Here is a 22,602-nt window from a genome sequence, read left to right as displayed (position 1 = left end):
GCTCCTTGACATTGATCTTAGCAAAGATTTTTTTCAATTGGATACCAAAGGCAAAAATAAACAAGAGGGACTACATCAAACTAGGAAGTTTCTGCACAGCAAAGGAAACCATCAGCAAAATGAAAAAGCAACCTAGTGAACGGGAGAAAATATTTGCAAATCAAACACATGCATATGATTTGCAGATAAGTGGTTAACAGCCAAAATACATAAAGAGCTCATACAACTCAAAAAATCCAATTAAAAAATGGGCAGAGGATCTGAATAGACATTTTTCCGAAGAAGACATACAGGTGGCCAACAGGTACATGAAAAGATGCTCAACATAACCAGTCATCAGGGAAATGCAAACCAGAACCAAAAGATACCACCTCATACCCCTCAGAAGGGCTATTATGAAAAAGACAAGAAATGACAAGTGTTGGCAAGGATGTGGAGAAAAAGGAGCCCCTTCTGCAGTGTTGGTGGGGATATAATTTAGTGCAGCCACTATGCAAAACAGTCTGCAGGTTCCTCAAAAAATTAAATAGGACTACCATATGATCCAGCAACTCCACTTCTGGGTATTTCTCCAAAGAAAATAAAAACACTAAAAAGTTATATGCACCCTCGTACTCATTGCAGTATTATTTACGGTAGTCAAGATACGGAAACAACCTAAATATCCATCAAAGGATGAACAGATAAAGAGGCTGTGATGTGTATTCACATCATTCAGCCGAATGAAATCTTGCCATTTGTGACAACGTGGATGGACCTTGAGGGCACTATGCCAAGTTGTGATGCTATGTTTTATGAAATAAGAGAAAGACAAATATGGTATCACTTACATGTGGAATCTGAAAAAAAGTTAATTAAAAAAAACCCAAAACTATTTCATAAATACAGAGAACAGATTGGTGGTTGCTAGAGGCAGAGGGCGGGGAGTTGATGAAATGGGCCCAGACTTCCAATTATAAGGAAGTCCTGGGGATGTAACGTGTAGCAGGGTGACCGATAATGCTGAGTGCGTATTTTAATGTTGCTAAGAGAGTAAATTTTAAAAGTTCTTATCATAAGAGTAAGAAGTTTATAACTGTATGGTGATGGATGTTTTCTAAACTTAATGTGGTGATCATTTCACAGTATGTACAAATATCAAATCATTATGGTGTATACCTGAAACTAACATGATGTTGTATGTCAGTTATACCTCAATTGAAAAAAAAAATTATAAAGAATACCTGTTGGAACTAATTCTTGGGAGTGATATCCACGGTAGGGCTAGAGGCACTGGTGCAAAGTGCGGCCTTTACTGCTGGTTCCTGTGAGGGTTTACGGTGTTGGCATCCGCTCCCTTCTGACTTCCTTTTGAGTCTGTTCAGTTGATGACTCCCCCATGAGGCCATGACACTCATCTCATTCCATTACCTGATATGAAGAAACTTGTTAGTGAATTAAAAGAAAAGACACAAAAAGTTTTGCTAAAGGCGTCCTATATACAGATATATAATATTTTATTTTAAAATGGCGTTGAGCATATGCATTTCCTTAGCTTTTTCCAGGGAACATTGCACCTAAGTTTCAAAACACACAAAATAGGTCCCCTTTACTAAACAGTATTCATTTTTGGGTTACAAAAGTTAGGGTTTCACAATCACAAAGCATAAAGGTACATGGTTCTGAAACCATTTTCAGGCAGATTCCTCTCATTCACTGATTCACTGTACGTAGGGTTGGTTTTTTTTTTTGTTTTGTTTTGTTTTTTTTTTGGAAACCCAGACCATGATACATTCCTTGCAGATGATCTCCACTGTGGGCTTCCCTGGGTTTCCAGAAGAAACAAAATAGAGGCAAAATAGGAGTAAAAGAGCCACTTCAAGACTCCCCAAACAAACACAAAATTCAATGGAAGATTGGAAAGTGGAGGACACGAGATTCTCCTTCAAGTACATCACAGTAGAAAACAGCACGTTTACAGCCTCATTTGGTCACTGTCTACCTCATCGCTACATAAACAAAACTTCGTCTAAGACACAGAGGAAAAATTAAAACTATTTACACAAATCACACCATAGATTAGAAAGAGCAGCGCTCCCTGGACTGGCACTCAGATCTGACAAAGAGCCATCACAGTGCTTACAGAAGAGGCAGGTGGGGCTGGCTGCTCATGTAGTGTCCTTTGAAAACCTCCAGTGTACACACATAAGCCACGTCACCCACACAGTACACTCGGTGGGGGGCTATGGTTTGCAGACCATGACACGTCTCTGCAATTTTAAGTCCTCAAAAACCCAAGTTCCTGATGTAAAATTCTGTCTGGCAGCTGGACACTGTTCCACTCTTTTCTTAGATCTGCTAACTTGGGGTCAGCCTGGTGGTTTTTTGCATAGACAACGACGCTCACTGCTTTCTCCAAGTGTCCTAGTAGCGTGAACTTACCGAAAATAGAATCTCATAAAAGCTTAACATGTTCCCTCTGAAAACAGTGGAGCTGTTGGGTCACTTAAGGAAAGGTAAGAAGAGCCTCAGACTGTGGTAAGAAGAAAAATCACTGACCACTCGTGGCCTTGTAGATAAAGCTGACGAGCAGATGAGGAAGGGGGTTAGACCGGAGTTTTAAAGATGTGGGAGATTTTTTTCCAAGTATTTCCACGTTAGTGCTCTTGGTAAACTGAAAACTCTGTCCGAATGGCCAAATGTGGACACTGGGACCCATCCCTGCCCACCAGTGTCCACTGACAGCTGTGGTTCTTTCCAAAGAGTCAGTGAATACTTAGAAGAGTAAAAAGAACGAGCACAGCTGACTTCACACAGCCCCATGGAGGTAAACTGTTAGGGATTAAAGCACTAAACACCCCAGATTCCCCAAAGCTGCATACTGTGGGAAACAACGAACTCCCACTTTGGGGGCTCTGTCCTATTAGACAGCTGAGTACCTGGCCTAGCCTGATTTTCACTTCTCTGTTCCCTCCCTGAGAGCAGCAGGTAGGGAGGCGCAACCACAACAGAACCGCTGCTCTGATTTCAGGTGTGAGGAGAGCAAAGGCTTGGTTTATCACCCGGCAAAATGCCTCCGTGTGGATGGAGTGTGAGTTTGCTCTCTTTAGGGAAAGAGAGTGTCACCAGATATTCTGAAGACCAGGGCCCAGCCCAACAGAGGGATTTAGAACTGAGAGAGCCTTTCTTTAAAGGGGCCACACGTCCCACTCAGACGGCCATAAAGACTTGGCTAGGAATTCGGAAGCTTTTTATTAGAGAAGACTTCCTCTGAGGCTGCCAGGGCAAGCAGATTTGGCTGTAAGTCAGACACATGAGATATCAGAACCACGTGTAAGTGTGTTGCCTTTTGACCTTACAAAAAATGCTCCAAGGGCTGACTGTTATGTAGAGACAGTCACTGCTCTGGGATGGGACGACATGGGGCCCGGGTGGAAAGTAAGGCCAGAACCAGGGAGGCTCAGTTCGCAGAGCAGTATCCGTGCCGTGCAGATCAGCCACAGGCAGGAACAAATCATTTTTTCCCCACATGATTTACTCGCCTCATTTGTGGTTTCCCTCCCACCCCCCAGACAGAAACATGGCTTCAGCTTGCTGCTAAGGTCTTTCCACCCAAGGGGCTCATGAAAAGAATCCCTAGATGCCTAACTAAATCCAGTGGAACTAAATGCTCAAGACTGTAGGATAATAAGAGGGTTCCAGAGGTTTTCCTGAGACGTGCCTTGGCAGGAAATGAACTAAAGAATTCGAGTGGAGGGCTGTCATGACATGTACATGAAACGCACATCCAAACTGGCTCCTGAGCCTTGAGTAAAAAGAGAGAGGCTCAAGGTAGGGTCTGGAGAAGAGCCCAGGAGGGAAAAGAAACAAAAGGCCGTGGGGACGTGGGGGAAGAGGTGCTTGTGAGGACAGCTTCCCAGGGAAGGCAGCTCAGAGGCCTCCACGGAAAACTTCCCCAAGTTTCTGCATTTGTACCTGATTTTGAGAGTCGAACAGCGCAGGAACAGGAAGTGGACCACACTGCTGTAGGATACCTGCATGTGTCCCCAGAGCATCACATTCTGCCAGAGAAGCAAATGGTTTACCATAGACCCCTCCCCACAGAGATGTTGCCGGTAGCTACGAGATACTGAAGGGGGAGGGGAGCTGTCAGATGAAGGTGACCCCTGACTAGGGAGCCGTCCAGTTCTTCCCAGGCAGCATTTTGGCAAACACTTGGGGGGTAAATGCCCACCATTCTTCACCTGCCAGACCAGGCTTGGTTTCCACACTGTGAGGTGAATCCAGGAAGGCTCCAGGCCATCCCTAAAAACAGCTACATTCCAGAACGCAAATACAAGTGATTACCTCGCCCAGAGGAAAGGTGCCTTATCCTCCCGCCTGGGGAAGGGATTCACACAAACAGGAGAACTGGAACTGGCTCTCTAGCCTTTGGGGGGGGGGGGGGAGGATCACAGCAATGACCTTTTTCTTTATTGGGTGGGAAGAATGCTTTTATTACAAAAAGTGGTCAAAATAGTGATGATACCAGAGGACGGCTGCCGGAAGGAGACGCGGTCATTGGACACTGCTCTCCAAGGACCCCCAGTGCTGAGAAGTGGTCTGCCTAAGAGAGAAGTGATTTCTGAAGATCAGTTTTGCGATTCCTCCTGACAGAGAAGCAGCAGGTAGACCTGATCTGTCCACTGCTTCTGCTGCTGATCCTGCTCTTGTGCGGAACACTCAGAAGTGGGGCGACAGTGGGAATCATCAGGGTCACAGTGCTTGGGCCACTGGGACATGATTCCCTGGAGGAGGAACAGGGTGCACTGCATGAGAATGACCAGTCAGCCAATTCAAAATCATTTTTATCAAATGGCCATTCGGAGTGGGGGGCCTTGCCCAGATATTGGCGGGGGGGGGCTAAGCCTGCTGCTCCCTGACAGAGCTCTGATACTCACACGTTACTAGGAGTGGGCCTGGGGACAGTCACAGCCCATGGATCCCAGTGGAGGAATGGTCCTCAAATGAGGTATGGTGAACCGAATGCTATGAGGAGCTTCCTAAACGGCTCGATTCAACACTGCTTTGTGTGTGTCCCAGCACAGCACGTGCGGGAGAGCCAGCCATTCCAGAAATAAAAGCCCAGACTCTCACAGAGAAACTGCAAGCGACACCGGGGGGGGGACCCTTGAAGACAACAGAGGCACTGTTGACCCAAAGAAACACCTATATTTCCATGAAAACACACTGATTTGGTGAGAAAACGCAACTCAGGAATAAACTTACATAGCAAAGGCTGAACTCCATCAGCCCAGGCACCGCTCCAGATGGCTGCCTGGCTGGTGTAGGCTATGGGGACAGTCTTGGCTGGACTAGGACACATAAATTCCTCGCCAAGGGCTTGGAAAGCCCCAGGCTGTTCTATGGAAGGGAAACAATTAAGATTCAGGGAATATCAAAAAAGAAAGAGGTCCCTGCCACACCCTACCATCACCAAAAATGAAGAGAGAGTGAGACAGTGAGACAGTGAGACAGACAGACAGACAGACAGACAGACAGACAGACACACACACACACACACACACACACACACACACACACACACACACACACACACACACACACACACACACACACACAGTGTTTCCTGAAGTAAAGCTCAGGCTTACTAGAGGGTGGGCACGTACATATTCTGCAGCAGGACCCCAGCTTTCCAACGTGGCACTTTTAACCCATAAAGCTGGCAGCTTGGCAGGCTGAAGAGTCTTCTGCCTCTGGATAAAATAAATATGATGTATGTGCCCCCAGATGGGCAGTGGCCACCTAGGAGGCCCATGAAAGGAACCAACAAACACAACACTCAGTAGCAGCCTTTATGTTTTGTTCTTGTTGAGTATCGAGACCTGTTACTAAAGAGGAAACTGAAACCCAAGGGTCCTCCTGTAGCACAGCCAGAGGCCTCTGAGCAGCAAGCTCCCCACCTGGGCTGGGAAGAGGTGGCATCACCTGGAACTCGGCTGGAGCACTTCCCAGCCCCACCCTGCCAAGAGGCAGCCCCTCTTTCTTCCCTTCTGTCCTCCCAAAAAACCCTGGGCTGTTTTCATGACAGTCTGTTTCCGTGTATTAAAGGAATGACATATACAGAAATGTCGTCTCCTGAGCCCAGTCGGTCATTGGATATCCGCCATCCTCTGTCCTTCAGGACACCCCGGGCACGCATCACCAGGTCCTGAGCTGCCAGTGTGTACCTGTGCAGGGAGAAGCAGGAAGGAGGCCATCAGGGTGGCATCAGGCAGCATCTGGGGTTGGGAGAGGCTGGGAAAGAGAATTTACAACAACTGTGTAAACACTTTTCAAAGACCTTCAAATTGGCAAAAGGTCTAGGCCATCTTTTCCCAAAATGTGAGATGCCTAACGTGAAATTACTGTTTAGGTGGTAGATGGACAAGATACATTAAATAACCTCCTCACTCTCCTGCACTATTGGTGGGAATGTAAATTGTAGAAAGCACTGTGGAAAAGCATGGAGATTCCTTAAGAAACTAAAAATAGACTTACCATATGATCCAGCAATCTCACTCCTGGGCATATATCCAGAGGAAACTCTAATTCAAAAAGATACATGCACCCCAATGTTCATAGCAGCACTATTTACAATAGTCAAGACACGGAAGCAACCTAAATGTCCATCAACAGATGACTGGATAAAGCAGTTGTGGAATATACAATGGAATACTACTCAGCCATAAAAAATAATGAAATAATGCCGTTTGCAGCAACATGGATGGACTTAGAGATTATCATACTAAGTGAAGTAAATCAGGAAAGAGAAAGACAAATATCATATAACTTATATGTGGAAACTAAAAAAAGATACAAATGAACTTATTTACAAAACACAGACTCACAGACATAGAAAACAAACTTACGGTTACCAAAGGGGGAAAGGGTGGGGGGTGGGTGTGGTAGGGATAAATTAGGAGTTTGGGATTTGCAGATACAAACTACCGTAAATAAAGTAAACAACAAAGTCCTACTGTATAGCACAGGGAACTATATTCAATATCTTGTAATAACCTATAACAGAAAAGACTCTGAAAAAGAATATACATATGTATCATTGAATCACTTTGCTGTACACTTGAAACTAAAACATTGTAAAATCAACTACACTTCAATAAAAAAATTTTAAAAATGTATGTCTGAGATATAACTTCATAGGGAAAGGCTACCAGCAATATCCGGTGACATTTATTATCCTGGTGAATGATCAGGGTCTGGACCTTAGCCTTTAACGTTCAGAAAGCTGGCTGAGGCAGTGAATTCATAGATTCATCTGTTAGGGCTGAACACACCTTACCCCAGCTCAAGAGCAGACCAGACAAAATTATAGCAAGTTATGAGAAAAGGTGGCTGACAGCAAACAGAAGTTACTCAAAGATATTAAAAAACAGATAAAAAGAACTCAAGACTGGTCTCTGTGGCAACTCTAGAAGCAGATCAGTCTATAGGCTTCAACAGGTCCCGCAGTCATGGGACGACTAAGAGGTGAAAACAAGGTTAAATGAAGGGGTTAATTTCCAAAATACACAAACAGCTCATACAACTCAATATAAAAAAAAAAAAAAATCAAAAAATGGGCAGAAGACCTAAATAGACATTTCTCCAAAGAAGACATACAGATGGCCAACTGGCATATGAAAAGATGCTCAACATCTCTAATTATTAAGGAAATGCAAATCAAACATATAATGAGGTACCACCTCACACAAGTCAGAATGGCCATCATCAAAATGTCTACAAATAATAAATGCTGGAGAGGGTGTGGACAAAAGGAAACCCTTGTACACTGTTGATAGGAATGTAAATTGGTCCAGACATGCAGGAAAACAGTATGGCAGTTCTTTGAAAAACTAAAAATAGAGGTACCATATGATCCAGCAATTTCTACTCCTGGGAAAGGATGAAAACTCTACTTTGAAAAGATACATGAACCCCAGTATTCATAGCAGCAGTATTTACAATAGCCAAGACATGGAAGCAACCTAACAGTCCATCAACAGATGAATGGATAAAGATGATATGGAATATATCTGTAATAGAATATTACTCAGCCATTAAAAAAGAATGAAATAGTACCATTTGCAGCAACATGGATGGACCTAAAGATTATCTTATTAAGTGAAGTAAGCCAGTCAGAGAAAGGTAAATTATTATATGATATTGCTTATATGTGAAACCTAAAAAAATGATACAAATGAAATCTACAAAACAGAAATAGATTCACAGGTAGAGAAAACAAACTTATGGTTGCCAAAGGGGAAAGGAGGGGAAGGGATAAATTAGGAGTTTGGGATTAACAGATACACACTATATATAGAAAATAGATAAACAACAAGGTCCTACTGTAGAGCACAGGGACTCATATTCAGTATCTTGCAATAACCTATAATGAAAAGGAATCTGGAAAATATATTTAACTGAATCATTTTGCTGCACACCTGAAACTAACACAATATTGTAAATCAACTATACTTCAATAAAAAAAAGTTAAAATCAAAACAATGCCTACCTTGTTTTATCTGAATCACATAGGAGTATTGTCCATAGTTAAAGGCAAGAGACCACCTGATACTGCTATTACTGGTGGCTTTGGGTATCGAAAAAAAAAATCGTCAAAATTAGCTTTGGTGTTTTTTTTTTTTTTCCTTTAGCTTTGGTATTTTAAAAAGCAGCATTAGGTCACGCAGAAAAGAAGGTTACCCAGGAAACCCAAGGGCTCTGGAAGAGTAAGGTTTTATTCTTAAAAATGGTTATTGTCTATTCGAAGATAGCTTCCCTAAGCCTGCATTTCTGTTTACCATCCATTCTCTCTTTCGTAGATGCTGAACTCCCTGAGAGAACTCCTTTCTTGCTTCCTCAATTTCTTACTTCCATTTTTCTTCCTGAATCTCTTACCAGTAAGCCCAGTACTCAACTAATCTGGCCTCCTACACCTTGACCTAAAGCTTCTTCTCCATACTCATTCTGCTCAGCCTTTCTCCAGCACAAATGCTACACTGTGGACCATCTTCTTTATCCTTGGCATCTCCTGCCTTTTCTTCTTGAATTCCCCCTTTTTTTTTTTTGGCAGTGGTGTGGGGCCGGGGCAGGGGGTTCCACACCACTATATACACTTCAAGTTCTCCAATGTCTGACCTTCCATGACAAGTGGTACAAGTTCTTCTTACTTTTCCTGGTAGTCCCCAATTAAAACTCAGGGACAGTCAATAAATGTAAATTTATTTTCACTTCCAAGGTGGGACTTCCCCATCCATGATCCTTAATGAATGCTGCTCCCAGTCTCTTAGGCAAGTAATACCCATTTTCAATGCTACCTTCACACCCTGATATTCACCAGTGATAAAATCCACAAGGCAGTGTGGGACTTCTAAACTCTATTCATTTAAGTGTATTTCGTTATTGGTAGATGGCTAGTAAAAATAAAATCTAATCTCTGTCGTTATTAAGATACACATTAAATCTGTTTATTGTAAAAACTGCTATTCTGAATTTATTTTTGCCATCATTCACACATGCATACACATAAAATTTATTTGTATTTTCTACTTACTATGCTTTTCTTTCCTTTGTTCTTGCTTTCTGTCAGGTTGATTGCTTTCTTAATCCCTTTTTCCTCCCTCTACTGGTTTAGAAGTGATTATTTCTCCTCTTTCAGCAGTTTAAGCTTTTAATATATAAGTTAATCAGTATTGTGTCCTCTGGAAAATAAAAGGATCTTAGAATGCCTTCTTTCATCTTTCATGTAATTGCCTAGTATTTTAATTTCACCTTATTTTTAAGTCCCTATTAGTCATTATTATAATTTATAATCTATATTAAATGTAAATAAACCAACTTACTAACTTCTTTGCCTTTTGAAGTCCATTCCTTCCTTCTGGGTTTGATTTCCTACTGTTGAAGTACATATTTAGTACTTTTTTTTTTAAAGTAATTCTTTTAACAATGGTCTTTGAGGGATAAACTCACCAAGTTTTGGGGCCACAAAAATGTTTGGTTTTGCCTTTAATCTTGGATCACAGCTTTCTTGGGTACAGAATTCTAAATTGACCTTTGTTTTCCATTAGCAGTTTGGAGATAATATTCCATCTTTTCTGACTTCTCTCGCTGAGAAGTGTGTCCTATTTCATTTTTTTAATAAGACACTGTATTTCCTCATCAATCACTTATTAAATTGTTACTGTTGATGGTATGAACTTCCTCCAAGATGTAACAATGATTTCTTTTTATTTATTTGGAAATTAGTTTCACTCCTTCAGACTGAGAAGATTATTTCTGGTTCTGCAAAAATTCTCAACCATGAACTTCTTGAATATTGCCTTGCCTCTATTTTTTATTTTTTCTACATACTTTTATATTTTCTCCTATTAGGTCTTTCTCATTTTACCTTCCACATTTTAACTTCTTCCCTGTTTTTTTTTTTTTAAATCTCTCAGTAGTATCTTTTAGTTCACTAATTCATACTTTAGCAGTTTACTATTCAATCCATTCAAGGAGTGACTTTATTTCAGTGACATATTTCACCATTGCATTTGATTCTTTTCCACATCTCCTTTTTCTTACCGTATGGTCCTACCTGTGCATGTTAAAGGTTCCTCTCAATCTGTTCTGTTAGGTTTTCTTTGTGGGGGATAGAGGGAAGGCTGTTATTTCTAGTTATAGGCCCTAGGGTATCTACAAAGGTTTCTAAATTTGCCTTGACTGGGGGGCACACTACAGGTTCTTCCGGTTCTAGAACACGTTTTATGTGAATTTCTTGGCTTAGGATCCCCATACCACAGGAGTGGCGTGAGGTCTAACCCCACACTTGCCCTGCGTGGTGGGCCTTCCAGCCGTTCCCCCTCCTCGAAGAACCTCAGTTTCATCAGGTTCTCACTCATCCATGCACACACGTGCTTCAGGAAGGCCGGCCCGACTGAGCAGGAAGCTGAGGGAGAAGGCGAGAAGCACTGCCCCCAACACTTGCCCAGGACTTCTCTCTGCCCGGCTTCCCTAGCGAACGGGACGTCCCCCTGTGAGAGAGCAGCCTGCGCGGACAACTGGGGGGCACTGATGAGATGCTGATCAGTAACTGAACAGTGCAGCTGAACCCTAGGACCGGTTTCCTGTCTCCATGCTGCAGGAGACCCAGTATTGAAATGAAGCCAGAAACAGCATTTCGGGTAAATGAGGCCACGTGCAGGGAGCTCCTCCTCATATGCAGATCAGTTCAAGAAGGCTTTTACCCCAGCTCCAGTCTCAGCCGGGCCGGGGGCCCCTTTAGACTTCGTCTCATCCCCGTCAAGAGCCGGCTTGCCCCAGGCATGAAGCCACTTGTAAGGCTGCTTTCTATCAAGACTGGTGCCAGAAGAAAAGCAGAAACGTCTTCTCTGGAGGGAAAGAACCGCTTCTCCTCTCTCCCGTTTCTTCCTCCTCCAGTTTCTACCTGACAAGGGCTGCCTGGGGTGGTGACAGTGGACGAGACTGCTCATGTCGCAGTGCAACAGGAGCGCTCCCCGAGCTCAGACCTGAGGCCGAACACCGGGGCGCTCGTCCGTGAGCCACATCCGAGGGGCGCCGGGAGCGGCGGCACAGAGCACAAGCACAGAACACGCGGGGAGGAGGGTTGCGCAGAGGGGCGCGCTGCAGCGGCAGGCAGGGAAGGGGGCCCGGAGGCCGCGGAGGGGCCGGGCCGGACCCACGGCCTCCTTCAGAATGGGGGTCAGACCGCGTCACAGAAGGGCGGAGGCCGTGAAGTTACTCGCCCTCTCCCAGCCAAGAGGCTCCCTGGGAGACCAGTTTTGTATTTTGAGACCGTTTTTCTTCTCTGGCTGAAGCCTTCAGTATTGACAGGCCGAGCCCTGGGCTGCTTCGGGCCGAGGGGGAGGGAGGGAAAGCCGCAAAGGAAGAGGGGCTGAGGGACCATGGAGGGGCCACGGGCTCTTTCCACAGCCACCGAAACCAAAGTCAGGGTGAAAGGAGACAGGAGCATGACTCCTCAGTGGCCTCTGGGGTCCCGGCCGTGTGGGGCGCGTCCTAGTTCTCGCGCCTCTGCGGCGGGGCCTGCGAAGCGCTCGGGCTGTGGGCGTGGGCTGCCCGGGGCCCCCCTGGGAGCCCTGGAGAAACTCCTGAGCCTCTCGGAGCCCCTCCTTGCTTGTGAACTGGGGATAAGGACAGTGCAGGCCTCAAAGCGCCAAGATAAAGGAGACTCTTCCTCAGGCATTCAGCGGCCCCCAGTAGGTCAGGGGTCAGTACACGTTAGCCATCATTTTCCTCTTTATGAGGAAATCTCCCTGCATGTGGCTTCATTTACCCTAAATGCTGTTTCTGACTTCATTTCCTCTCTCCCTGCCTCCAAGAGTCTTGCCAGAAGTCATCCAGCTTTTAGAGAGTCTGTTTCCACAAGACCACAGCTGAATCAGCACTGGAATGTCAAAATAAGTCCGTTTCAGGCCTTAGGCTGTAACCATGCCTGAGTCTCCCAACAGTTCTAGCTGGGTGGGAACTTCTGTTTGCCATTTGGATGGTACAGACAGGGTCTTACAAGAGGGAGGGTAGGTGGCAGGAACTGGGGAATTAATGGGTTCCGAATATTTGCATATTAAAGACAGACTCCATCTGCGGAGCGGAGCGGGGCAGTAACAGAGTGATGGGAACAGGAGAGAGAATCCTCTTTGCATTCTGAGCAGGCCTCTTACGTTTAAGAGGCAGAAACGCTCTCCCAAGCTTCGGAGCCTTGGCAGGGATCTATGGTGACCGGGTAGCTGGGGGTGGCTTGGAGGGGGCTCTCTTGCTGGGAACCAGGCAACTTGTCCTGGGAGGAGGCACCTCTTAGGCGCACTGCTGGGAGCTGAGCAACATGTGTCCCTTGTCTGGCTGTGAAGCCACTGAAGATGCTCACAGCAGGTTCTGTGCAGGGACTTCACTCAGGCAGAGACACTGGAACAATGACAGCTGCTGTCTGCAACACTGTCACGGTGTCCACTGGGAGTCAGCAGGCACAAGGCCACAGATAAGAAGGGCTCATCACCCCTCCTGGAGAAGGTGAGAACACCCACCAGGGGTCCTCCACCTCTCGGCCCCCGGCACCAGCTCCCTGATTTCTTAAGTGGTGCAGGTTCATTTTAGTTCAAATCCCAAAGAGCAACATTTCAATATGAGGGGGCATAACAGTTTTCTTCTCCATCCTCTCTGGCAAGCACTTTAAATGCCCTCATGTTCCAACTAAGTGGCCACACAGCTCTGCTCCAATGGCCCCAAGGAAGGAAAGAGGGGGCTGGCAGTGGGCTGTTTGAGGCTGCCAAGGGCAGGGTGGTGGCTGACTTCCACATTCCCGTGGATCTGAATATGCTAAATATTGCAAAAGAAACAAAAATGCAGATTTTATCTAGTCTTGGAACACCAGCTAAAACACCCATTTGTTCTTAAAACCTGTAATGGGTATGAGGGTGGGACTGGGGCGAACCCTTCCTTTTTGCATCTGAGGCATACTTTTTCAAAACCACACGGCACAGGGAGAAATTAGTTCAGCTAGCTCACAGAAAGTTTTCATAAAAAGAACCTTTGTCTTTTGCCAAAGTGAGTTTCATATATGTTATCAAGGTGATACAAACGAGCATTTCAGACCCGCATTAGTTTCCTGCTGTCAGTGCTGTGGGTGTTTTACTAGTAACTTTCCACTGACAAGCTCTTCCTTAGCAAGGCACACGGTTATCCGAGCTGAGGAGAGCGTGGGTACGGAGCACGACAACTGACGCCCGGCTGTCAAGGCTCCCTGGTTAGGGAGAAGCTCCGTGGAGCTTCCAGGATGTTGGCGCTTAGACGTAATGCCCCGTGATAAGCCCCTCCAGTCATGGCAGGGGGACCGAGGGTCGTTAGGTCCAAGTTACCACGACGAGGTTTCCAAAGACAGGTTTTGGGAAATGAAGGGAGGGCAAAAGAAGCCTTGCCAAGCCTCTCCTGGGCATCTGGAATGCGACTCCCTGCCATGTCTTCACATGTGGTTAACTGTTCCTTGGCCTGGGGTCCACTCAGCGTTGCCCACACCTTCCTCCTTTAGTAATATTCAGTTTATTTCTTCCCAACAAATTATTAAGCATCTTCTTTGCATGTTTACATACTTGCCTCCATTTTGAACAGTCTTTCCAGGAGACCTACCACTAAACCTCCAGCCTTACAGAGGGGATAGTCAATCCGAGACTTTTTGCCTCAGAAGACCCCTTCCAGGCCTTTCTCTGAGGACCCTATTTAAATTTTGCAGGATATTTAGGCCTCAGAAAAGAATCTTACTGGAATCAGTATAGAGAGCGACACGTGGTACAGCCCAACCTCCGTGAATTCCGTCCACCCCACTCCAGGGTGTTAGCTTGGTATATTTCAGTGGTTCATTTCATGACCCCACAAAGCATGTGCAGAACCATCATCTCTGCTACACTTCAGGAAAATAAAAGAAAGAAAAGACCCAATTGCACTCACATTCTGGCTTGTCCACAAAGCCTCCTTTTAATTTTCTGGTTCCTTTGTCAAGACAGTTCAAAACAGCAAAAGGACTTAACAAGACACCCTGAGGGCAGGAAGGCCCTACAGCTCATTTGAACCCCACCTCTGCCCGAGAGGACGGTGTGAGGGTCAGGATTTCACAAGCATCATCTTTCTCCGAATCACCTCTTCCCTCACAAAGCACCCTGGAGGGGGAGATGCTGTTTTAAATCTCGTATTGGGAAGGACGTCATCAGGGAACAACAATACTAGCAATTTGTCGAGAATGGCTGCCACGAAGAGGAAAAGAAAAAGAAAAAGAAAAAACCTACCCGTACCATCAACAAAAGCCAAATAATCAAGTGGCAAAACCTGAAAGTACGTCCTGTCCCAGGGCTAAAGTCCTGCCTCCTCCTGTCCTGAATTTCTGGACAAAACTGGGCAAACTCAGCAAAACTCCAGGTAAAACAGGCCCATTCAGAGTGTCAGATGAAGACACATTTTGTTCTTCTCGCCTTGTTGCCCTGTGTCTCCCCCAGGCAGCCCACCCTGGGGGGCACACCTTCCCTTTCTCAGTTTCTATCAGTCATCTGGCCTGGTCAGCCCCCTCCATCTCCCCGACTCGCGTGTTCAGCGGGCAAACCTGTGGTCCTGGCCACAGCTGGGAAGTGGATCCTTCCGGCTGGGGAGGAACTCACAGAGCCTCAGGGATGATGGCGGGGCTTTCGTCATCACAGAAGTTATGCCTCAGGCTAAAAGGTCATCACAGAAGTTATGCCTCAGGCTAAAAGGTATTAGGATGACTCTTACTCCTGTTTCTTTTCTGCATGACAAGATCAGAACAGCTCCCCGTCAGGAGGCACCGCCAGGGAACCCACTGCCACGACTTCGGTGTTGAACTCTCCACGGGCCTCCCAAGGAGACACACTAGGCCTGGGCGTGAGTGTGGCGCCCTCCTTCCCAGTTACACGCAGACACGTGCAAACACGTCACACACAGGAATGACATCGTTTTACATAATTCCTAAGTCGTGAGTTTCAAATAAATTAAGTTTCTCTGATTTCCCAGTATGGCTTAAATTACTAAGGAGCCCAGGAGTAGAGAAACAGTCCACATCTCACGTTTTCATCATCAGATTGCACAGACTATTTTCTGATTATGAATCAGAATGAAGGAAGCACACAGAGTCTGTATCATTATCACAGACTCTCCGTCCTCCAGCTAGTCTTCGCGTTTATTCATCTTGTGAGGGCTTAAGGTCCGATGTGAGCGGACCCATTTATCTCACACGTCATCCGCTGACACTAGCCCACTGGAAGCCCAGCCAGCCACACTGACTGCTGGGCTCCTCGAAGGCAGCACGTTCTCCCCCACTGATGCCTCCCCAGCCCGCACTGCCTGGTGCACACGCATTTATTCCTCAGGTTTAAGTTTAGATGTCCCCTCTGGAGGGAAGCTTTCTTGGCTGTCCCTTGTACTGTCTACTTAATCATCCATATTGTAACTTCTGTATGCTTCCGTAACCTCTAAATTTTAAACTCCAAGAAGGCAGGGACGTGGTCTGTTTTCTTCACAGATTCTTCCCCAGTGTCTAGCAGGCTTGTAAAATAGGTCCTCAATATTTCCGTGATAATCAATCTAAGTGGGATTCATTTGGCAAAGAAGGAACCCCCCCCCACATAAGGCCTCAAGATTTCAAAAACCAACCAGAATTTTTCCCTCTCTCCAGCTGGATATTCCATCTCTTAGCAACAAAACTGTGCCCATCTTAAAACTTTCCCCTTCACTCATTCATCTCTCGGATACAGGATTCTTCTTAGGCTTTGGTTTGCCATCTTCCCTGCAAGGCAAATTCAAAACCTTTTTCTTTCCTGCCCTTCTGTTCCATGGAGATCCCCGTAAGCCCTGCCGCTGCAGGTAACAGGTTTCAGGAACCTAGGAACCCGCTCTGACCTGGCATGCGCCTGCCCAGCGACAGCACTGCCCATAGGTTACCCACCCTTGGAGGGCAGACTTGTTGCCATGGAGAGACAGGGGCTGGTAAGCAAAACCAAGCCAGCTTGGAGAGATTAAAAAAAAAAAAAGCACTGGGGTTCCTTTTCACTCGTACTTGTCTGCTGGCTTTGCAAAGCTTTATGCAAATGATACAGTACAGAAAATCAACATGAGAATGTTGCTAACAAGCAGGATATAAAACACAGATTAAAACTAATAGCTCAACAGGAAAAAAATTCATTCAAATTCAAATAAAAGAATCTTATTGTTTACAGTACCATCCATTCCTCTGCACCTGAGCCAAATTACACCAAACAATTCTAGAAAGAATAAGTAGCTTTAAGTTTTTCCTGAAGGGACTTTTTTTGGTTGTTATGAAATATATGAAACATAAAAATAGCAACAAACATAGAATAACAATCACAAATACCCAGTAGTGCTTCTGCATCCCAGGTGCTCCACTTACAAACATGCAGGAGGTTAGGACTACTGGAATCCCCATCTTACAGATGAGGAATCTGAGGCACTAAGAGGTTAAGAAACTTCCCCAAGGTCACAAAGTCTAGAAGGGACAGAACCAAGATTTAACCTCAAGCAGTGTAACTAGATCCATGCCATCAACCACTAGACTACCGTGCCTCACAGCTGACATACAAACCAATACACGTAACAGATGAAAGCTGAAAAATAATGTGAACAATCACGTACCTGCTACGTAACTAAAGGAACAGAACATTACCAGTAAATATCTTAGCAGCTCATCGTGGGCCCCTTCTCAAGCACATATCCCCCTCTGCCACCTCTACTCCCAAGGTAACAATTATCCTGAATTTCAGGTTAATTGTCCTGCTTTTTCGTTTTAATTTTATTATCTATATCATATGTCATAGTCAAATGTTAGTTTTCTACTTTCTATAAATAGAATCATAATATGTGCATTCTTCTATGACTTGCTTATTAAACTCAACATTGTGTTATTAAGATTCTTTCCTGCTGAAGAGCACAGCTTTGGTTCATTCCATTTGGGGGCTGTGACATACTCTATTCTTTGTTTAATCCATCCTCTGGCTGGATATGTAGGTTGCTTCCAGTTTTTATAATAAAAACAATTGTGTGCATATCTTTTTGTATGACTTGAATTATAACAGCATCAGAATCACCTGGGTTGTTTGTTAAAACACAAATCCCTGGGTCCTACCACTGGAGTTTTGTTTGGTAGATCTTGGGGTGGGGCCTGAGAATTTGTATTTCTAATGAGTTTTCAGATGATGCTGATCCCATGTGACCGACCCAGTGACCACACTTTTAGAACCACTGCTCCAGGGAACAGACTTAGGAGTGGAGCTTCTGGGTATAGGATGTGCATATGCTGAGCTGTCTTCAGAGTCCTGCTACAAATTCACAAATCCATCTGCAGTTGTTCTACAGGTTTTTAATTATTTGTACTTCTCTGACTGTTGAAGTTGAGTGTTTTTTTCATATATTTATTGCAGGAAAATATATGAGAAGTGAGGAAGGTGAAACCCCATTATCTTGGCTCCTATGGTTGTTTTTAAAAAGTCAGCTATCAGTCTAAATTCTCATGTGTCTATTTTGTCTTTCTTTCTGGCTTCTTCTAGTATGTTTTTTGTTTGTTTCGAGTTCTTCAGTTTAATTATTGAATCTCTACTTACAACTTTTTATTTCTTCTGCTTGAGATCTGTTGGGCTTTCTGGATCTGAAGTTTACTATCATTCAACAATTCTGGACTGGAGCTTGTTCTTTTTCTTCCCATCTTCTGTAACATCTCCTTTTATACAATTATTTTTACAGTATCTTAGGTCGTCCTCCTAGTCTCAGTCTCATTTCATATTTTCCCTCTCTTTGTCTCTCTGAGCATATTTTGGATTATTTAGATTACTTTTTCAGTGCACCAGTGTATTTCTTCAACTGCCTCAATCTGTTTAATTCGCTGACTTTTTAGTTCCTACTTTTATATTTTTTCATCTCCAGAAATTTCATTCCCTAATTTAAAAAGTCTGTGCAGTCATTTTATAGTCTCTTGTCCTTATACGTATTTTCAAAGCTTTTAAAAACATTTCTGAAACATGTTAAAATATTTATTTATATTTTTGGCTAATATCCAGTAATGAAGTATTTACAAGTCGAACTCTGCTATCCTTTGCTTCTGCTGGTTTTACTCAGGGGGACTTATGTCCCTGTGTTCTAAGTGGCAGCTGCCTTTCTCTAGAGGGGCTGGATATTTCTGAGTCAGTGAGGGTTATTCAGGATAGTTACCTTGCCGTCATGCTGGAATGAATCCCTACTACAGTCTTTCTCCCCTTTCCCAATGTTTCCCAAAGAAAGTTTCCCAGCAGAGGGGAATCAATACTGGAAGCATTTGCTATCACTCTTAGGAGCATCACAAATGGGATCATTCCCACCTCGCAGGATAGGAAGTAACAGTGTGAGGAAGACAGCCTGTTGAAATATCTCACAAATCAAATTCTGTACCCTTTGTATCTAGGTTTAACTTAATACGGATTTTCATTTGGCTGTGAAAATACCCCTCATAAGAAAGGTAGTCCCTTTTGCAGTTTGGTTACTAAACCGTCCCCAGCAGCTCGTGAATGATGAAAATTGCACGATTACCATTTACTTCATCCCCAGCGTGGAAGACTGCTTGAGGAACAACCCCACAATCCTAGAAATGCACAAACCTGTGAGGGTCATCTGGATCACAGTTAGGAAGAAACTGAGTGATGGCTTCTGCCACTTCTTCATTTGATAAAACATCCCAGAGTCCATCAGTGGCCAAGATCAGCACGTCATCGGCTCCATGCTCATATTTGGAGAGATCGTAGATTCTTACCTGAAAAGAACAGGAATACCCCTGCTTAAGAAGGTGGGAGCACGTGATCCCTCCTGACGGACTGGCTCCTGAGTTCTCTTCTCTCTTCCTGCCCAGCCCAGTGGTTTTTAGCTTCGCACTGTAAGGCACTTGGTGATGCAGTGAGCTTTGTGGCCAGAGGTACCTCCTTTGGAGACCTGCTATACAGACATAAGGGGCCCCAAACACAACTGTGAATGAGCCCAAAAGATTAACAGTCGACAAGGAAGAAATAAACCTGAAGTGCAATGCCTGAGATGTGGCTGAGCAATGACTTACAAAAGATTGAGCGGGAGCTGGTGTTGCAGCCGGAGCTTGCAGCCTGCCTTCCGTTGCACACCCATCCCACAGATGTGTCTGAAGGGCCTACTCTGTGCCAGGTGCTCTAAGAATAAGGATGAACAGCAGATTTCCCTCCTTCTGAGCTCTCAGTCTGTGGGGGAGATAAGGATCCACAGTAGCTGCTCTGCATGTACTGGTCTTGGGTGAAGGAGACACACTTTATTTAATGTACTCACTTGCCACCTTTTGGCTTATCTGCTCTGAGGCCCCTGGGGCTGGACTCATCCCAGGTTAGGACAGGACTCTGATGCTACACTCAGGTTTGAGGAGCCTCAATCTAGCCTAAATTACAGAGGACACATGCCAGGTCTCAATTTCCAAAGTGTGTCTCAGCAAACTTTCTTTGCTCGTCTCTGGTACCTGGAATGACTTGGATATTTCAACACCCACCTCAACTCTTGGAAAAGAACCAAGTAACCTTAGCAAAGCTACTGCTAATAGAAATCCAGTCTTACTTCCATCAGGCCACAACTCTGTGTTCACCCGACCTGGGCAGGATGGGGGAAGGGGAGTTGGGGATTTCAGTGCTACTCCCTACCAGTGTGACAGAACCAGCCCCTGCCTGCACCACCTCGTGAGCCGAGGGCAGAGGCAGGTCGATTTCAGCAACCTCACCTCATTATCCGATTTTCTAGAAGTCTGAGTGAAGCGGGGGCGGGGGGGGGGGCAGGAGGAGGGTGGTGTGTATGCAGCTGTTCCCGCGTCCCATCACAATCACTGTCATGTCGTCTCAGATCCAGGGAGAATACAGTTCTAAGAGGCCCACAGAGTGTTCGAATCCACAGCTTTAAAAGCCAAGCCTCCCACATTTTAGAAAAGTTTGCCCAGGCCAGTGATGCCCCGCCACAGGGCCGGTCCTTCGGACCAACAGCCGACACTTAGCAGCAGAAAACAACAGAAGGACTCATACCTGCCCGCAGAGCTTTTGGAAAATGAGCTCAAATGAAAAGCCGCCCCTGTGGCCGTAACAATTAGCTAATGACCCAGCGGAGGGACCACGCTCGGGGGGGTAGAGCTCTCAGGGGTAGACCAGACTGGCTTTTAACATCGTCTCAAAAGGCACATTCACTTCAGGGTAAGCTTACATTCCAGAGAAGGCGCTGTGCCTTATGAGGCCAATTAAAGAAAACAGGAGGGGGGAAATCTTAAGTTTATAGCAGCCTGGGAAGTCCCAAATGCCAGAGTCCTGTCCTCAGGCCACTGAACTCATGTGGTTCGATCTTTACTCTATAGCAGCAACCAGATCCCCTCTGTGTCACCTTCTGTGGTTCCCGGGTGTCTCAGAGCAGTGCTTCTGAGACGTTACTCCGTGTGGGAATCAGGCTGCATCCTACTGAAGTGTAGATTCTTTGTTTGTTGGGGTTTTCTTGGGGGGGGTGGGGGGTGAGTAATTACGTTTGTTTGTGTGTGTGTGTTTGCTTATTTATTATTAATTAATTAAATGGAGGTACTGGGGATTGAACCCAGGACCTCATGCATGCTAAGCACACACTCTACCACTGAGCTATACCCACCCCCCAAAAATGCAGAGTCTAATTCAGCTCTGGGGTAGGGCCTGAGAGCCTGCGTTTCTAACTTGCTCCCGTGTGACGCTGGTGCTGCAGGTCCATGGACCGCACCTTGAACACCAAAGGCGGAGAGGATTCCGACTAGTTTGTAACAAGGAGACCAAGGGCCCAGTGGGCCTCCGTGATGCCTGTACAGACCATCCCCTCGGGCAGGCTGCAGCGAGGGCAGCAAATGTCGCCTCTGGGCTCCCAATTTCAAGTCCTGTTTCGCTGTGTTGTTACGTCCAGTGTGCAATGACTGCTTACGAGAGACTGCTGGCTTCCTGCTGGGGTAGATGGACAATAAATTTCTGTGATAATTTGAGCTCCATAGGATAGAACCTGTAAAGGGAGGTGGGGCGATGTGGATGTCAGGTGGCCCAATCTTATGCTTGTAGCCAAATAGGAGATGCCACCTGCCTTTCAGCTCCTTTTAAAAAGAGTGATTTCTAGGGCTGAAGATAACGTCTGTTTCATTTCAGGACCGGCCCTGGGTGTAGGGTGCCGAAATCTCTTCATGCACTTTCTGCTGGCCCCCAAAATATGGAGATTTGAGTTGTTTTAAGCTGAAGTTGTCCTGCCCGCTGCTCAAATGGAAATCTGGCCAACTGAATGGGTGTGGGTTAATAAATTGGAAGATACTAGAAAATGTTCCTCTTCAGTTCCATCAATAAATTGAATCCTTCCCTAATTCCACTATTCATGTGTCTACACACAACTCTAATGCAGCTTCCTTAGCCAGCATGAAATCTCTTTCAATACCATTCTCCAAGCAATTTTTATGTAAATAATAAAAAGCTGGTCTCAACCCTGTTCCCTGAGGCCCTCCCCAATTAACATCCTTTTAGGTTTTTTACTGCCACCCTTTGTTTCCTGCCTTTTAGCCAATTTCCAAAGGACTCTGCCAAGTTTCCACTTATAACTCGTGTCTTGTACATTAACCTGCAATGCAGAACATTTTGTGAGAGTGCTCTCTGGAAAGCTGGACGGCCCTGCAAGACGGCCCACTGCGCGCTTATCCTCCCAGGGCAAGGGCTTCAAAGGATTCCAGCGGGCGCTGGGGACCTGCCCGGCCCTGCCCGACGCTGGTGTGGGCCCTCCTCCATCAGACCACACTCGCCTTCCCAAAGTTCCCTGTGCAGTTCCTCAAATAGTTTCTTCATGTTCCGGGAAGACTCACATCAAAAGTAGTCGGTTCTGAGGCTCCCCAGGACTCAGGCGTCAGGAAGAGCGTCTCTGGGAGGGGAGAGGCGTGATCCGCAAAGGCCTCGGGCTGGAGGGAGCTGGAGAGCACGGGCAGGGCGTCCAGGGGCTCCTTCCCGCCTTCCCACCTGCCCAGAAAGGGAGGGTCTCTCGGGAATCCTGAGCTGC

General features: G+C 45.6%; 1 protein-coding gene and 1 long non-coding RNA gene across 2 annotated transcripts in view; one reads left to right on the top strand and one right to left on the bottom strand.

Moving 5' to 3' along the window:
• The window catches only part of LOC116667623, a 70,640-nt gene that overhangs the window by 40,039 nt on the left and 7,999 nt on the right, over positions 1–22,602 (top strand). The gene's annotated exons all lie outside the window — the stretch shown is intronic.
• The window catches only part of PPM1H (protein phosphatase, Mg2+/Mn2+ dependent 1H), a 227,762-nt gene continuing 206,869 nt past the window's right edge, over positions 1,710–22,602 (bottom strand). The window contains exons 9-10 of the mRNA XM_032493111.1: positions 19,173–19,324; positions 1,710–6,209 (exon numbers count right to left, since the gene is read on the bottom strand). Coding sequence (XP_032349002.1) covers positions 6,062–6,209; positions 19,173–19,324 — 300 coding nt within the window. The 3' untranslated portion in view covers positions 1,710–6,061. The remainder of the gene's footprint in view (positions 6,210–19,172; positions 19,325–22,602) is intronic.

The sequence above is a fragment of the Camelus ferus genome, chromosome 12 (genome assembly GCF_009834535.1).
Source record: "Camelus ferus isolate YT-003-E chromosome 12, BCGSAC_Cfer_1.0, whole genome shotgun sequence".
In the NCBI taxonomy this organism is placed as follows: domain Eukaryota; kingdom Metazoa; phylum Chordata; class Mammalia; order Artiodactyla; family Camelidae; genus Camelus; species Camelus ferus.
The sequence above is the reverse complement of the archived record's forward strand: the minus strand, read 5'-3'. Positions and strand labels throughout refer to the sequence as shown.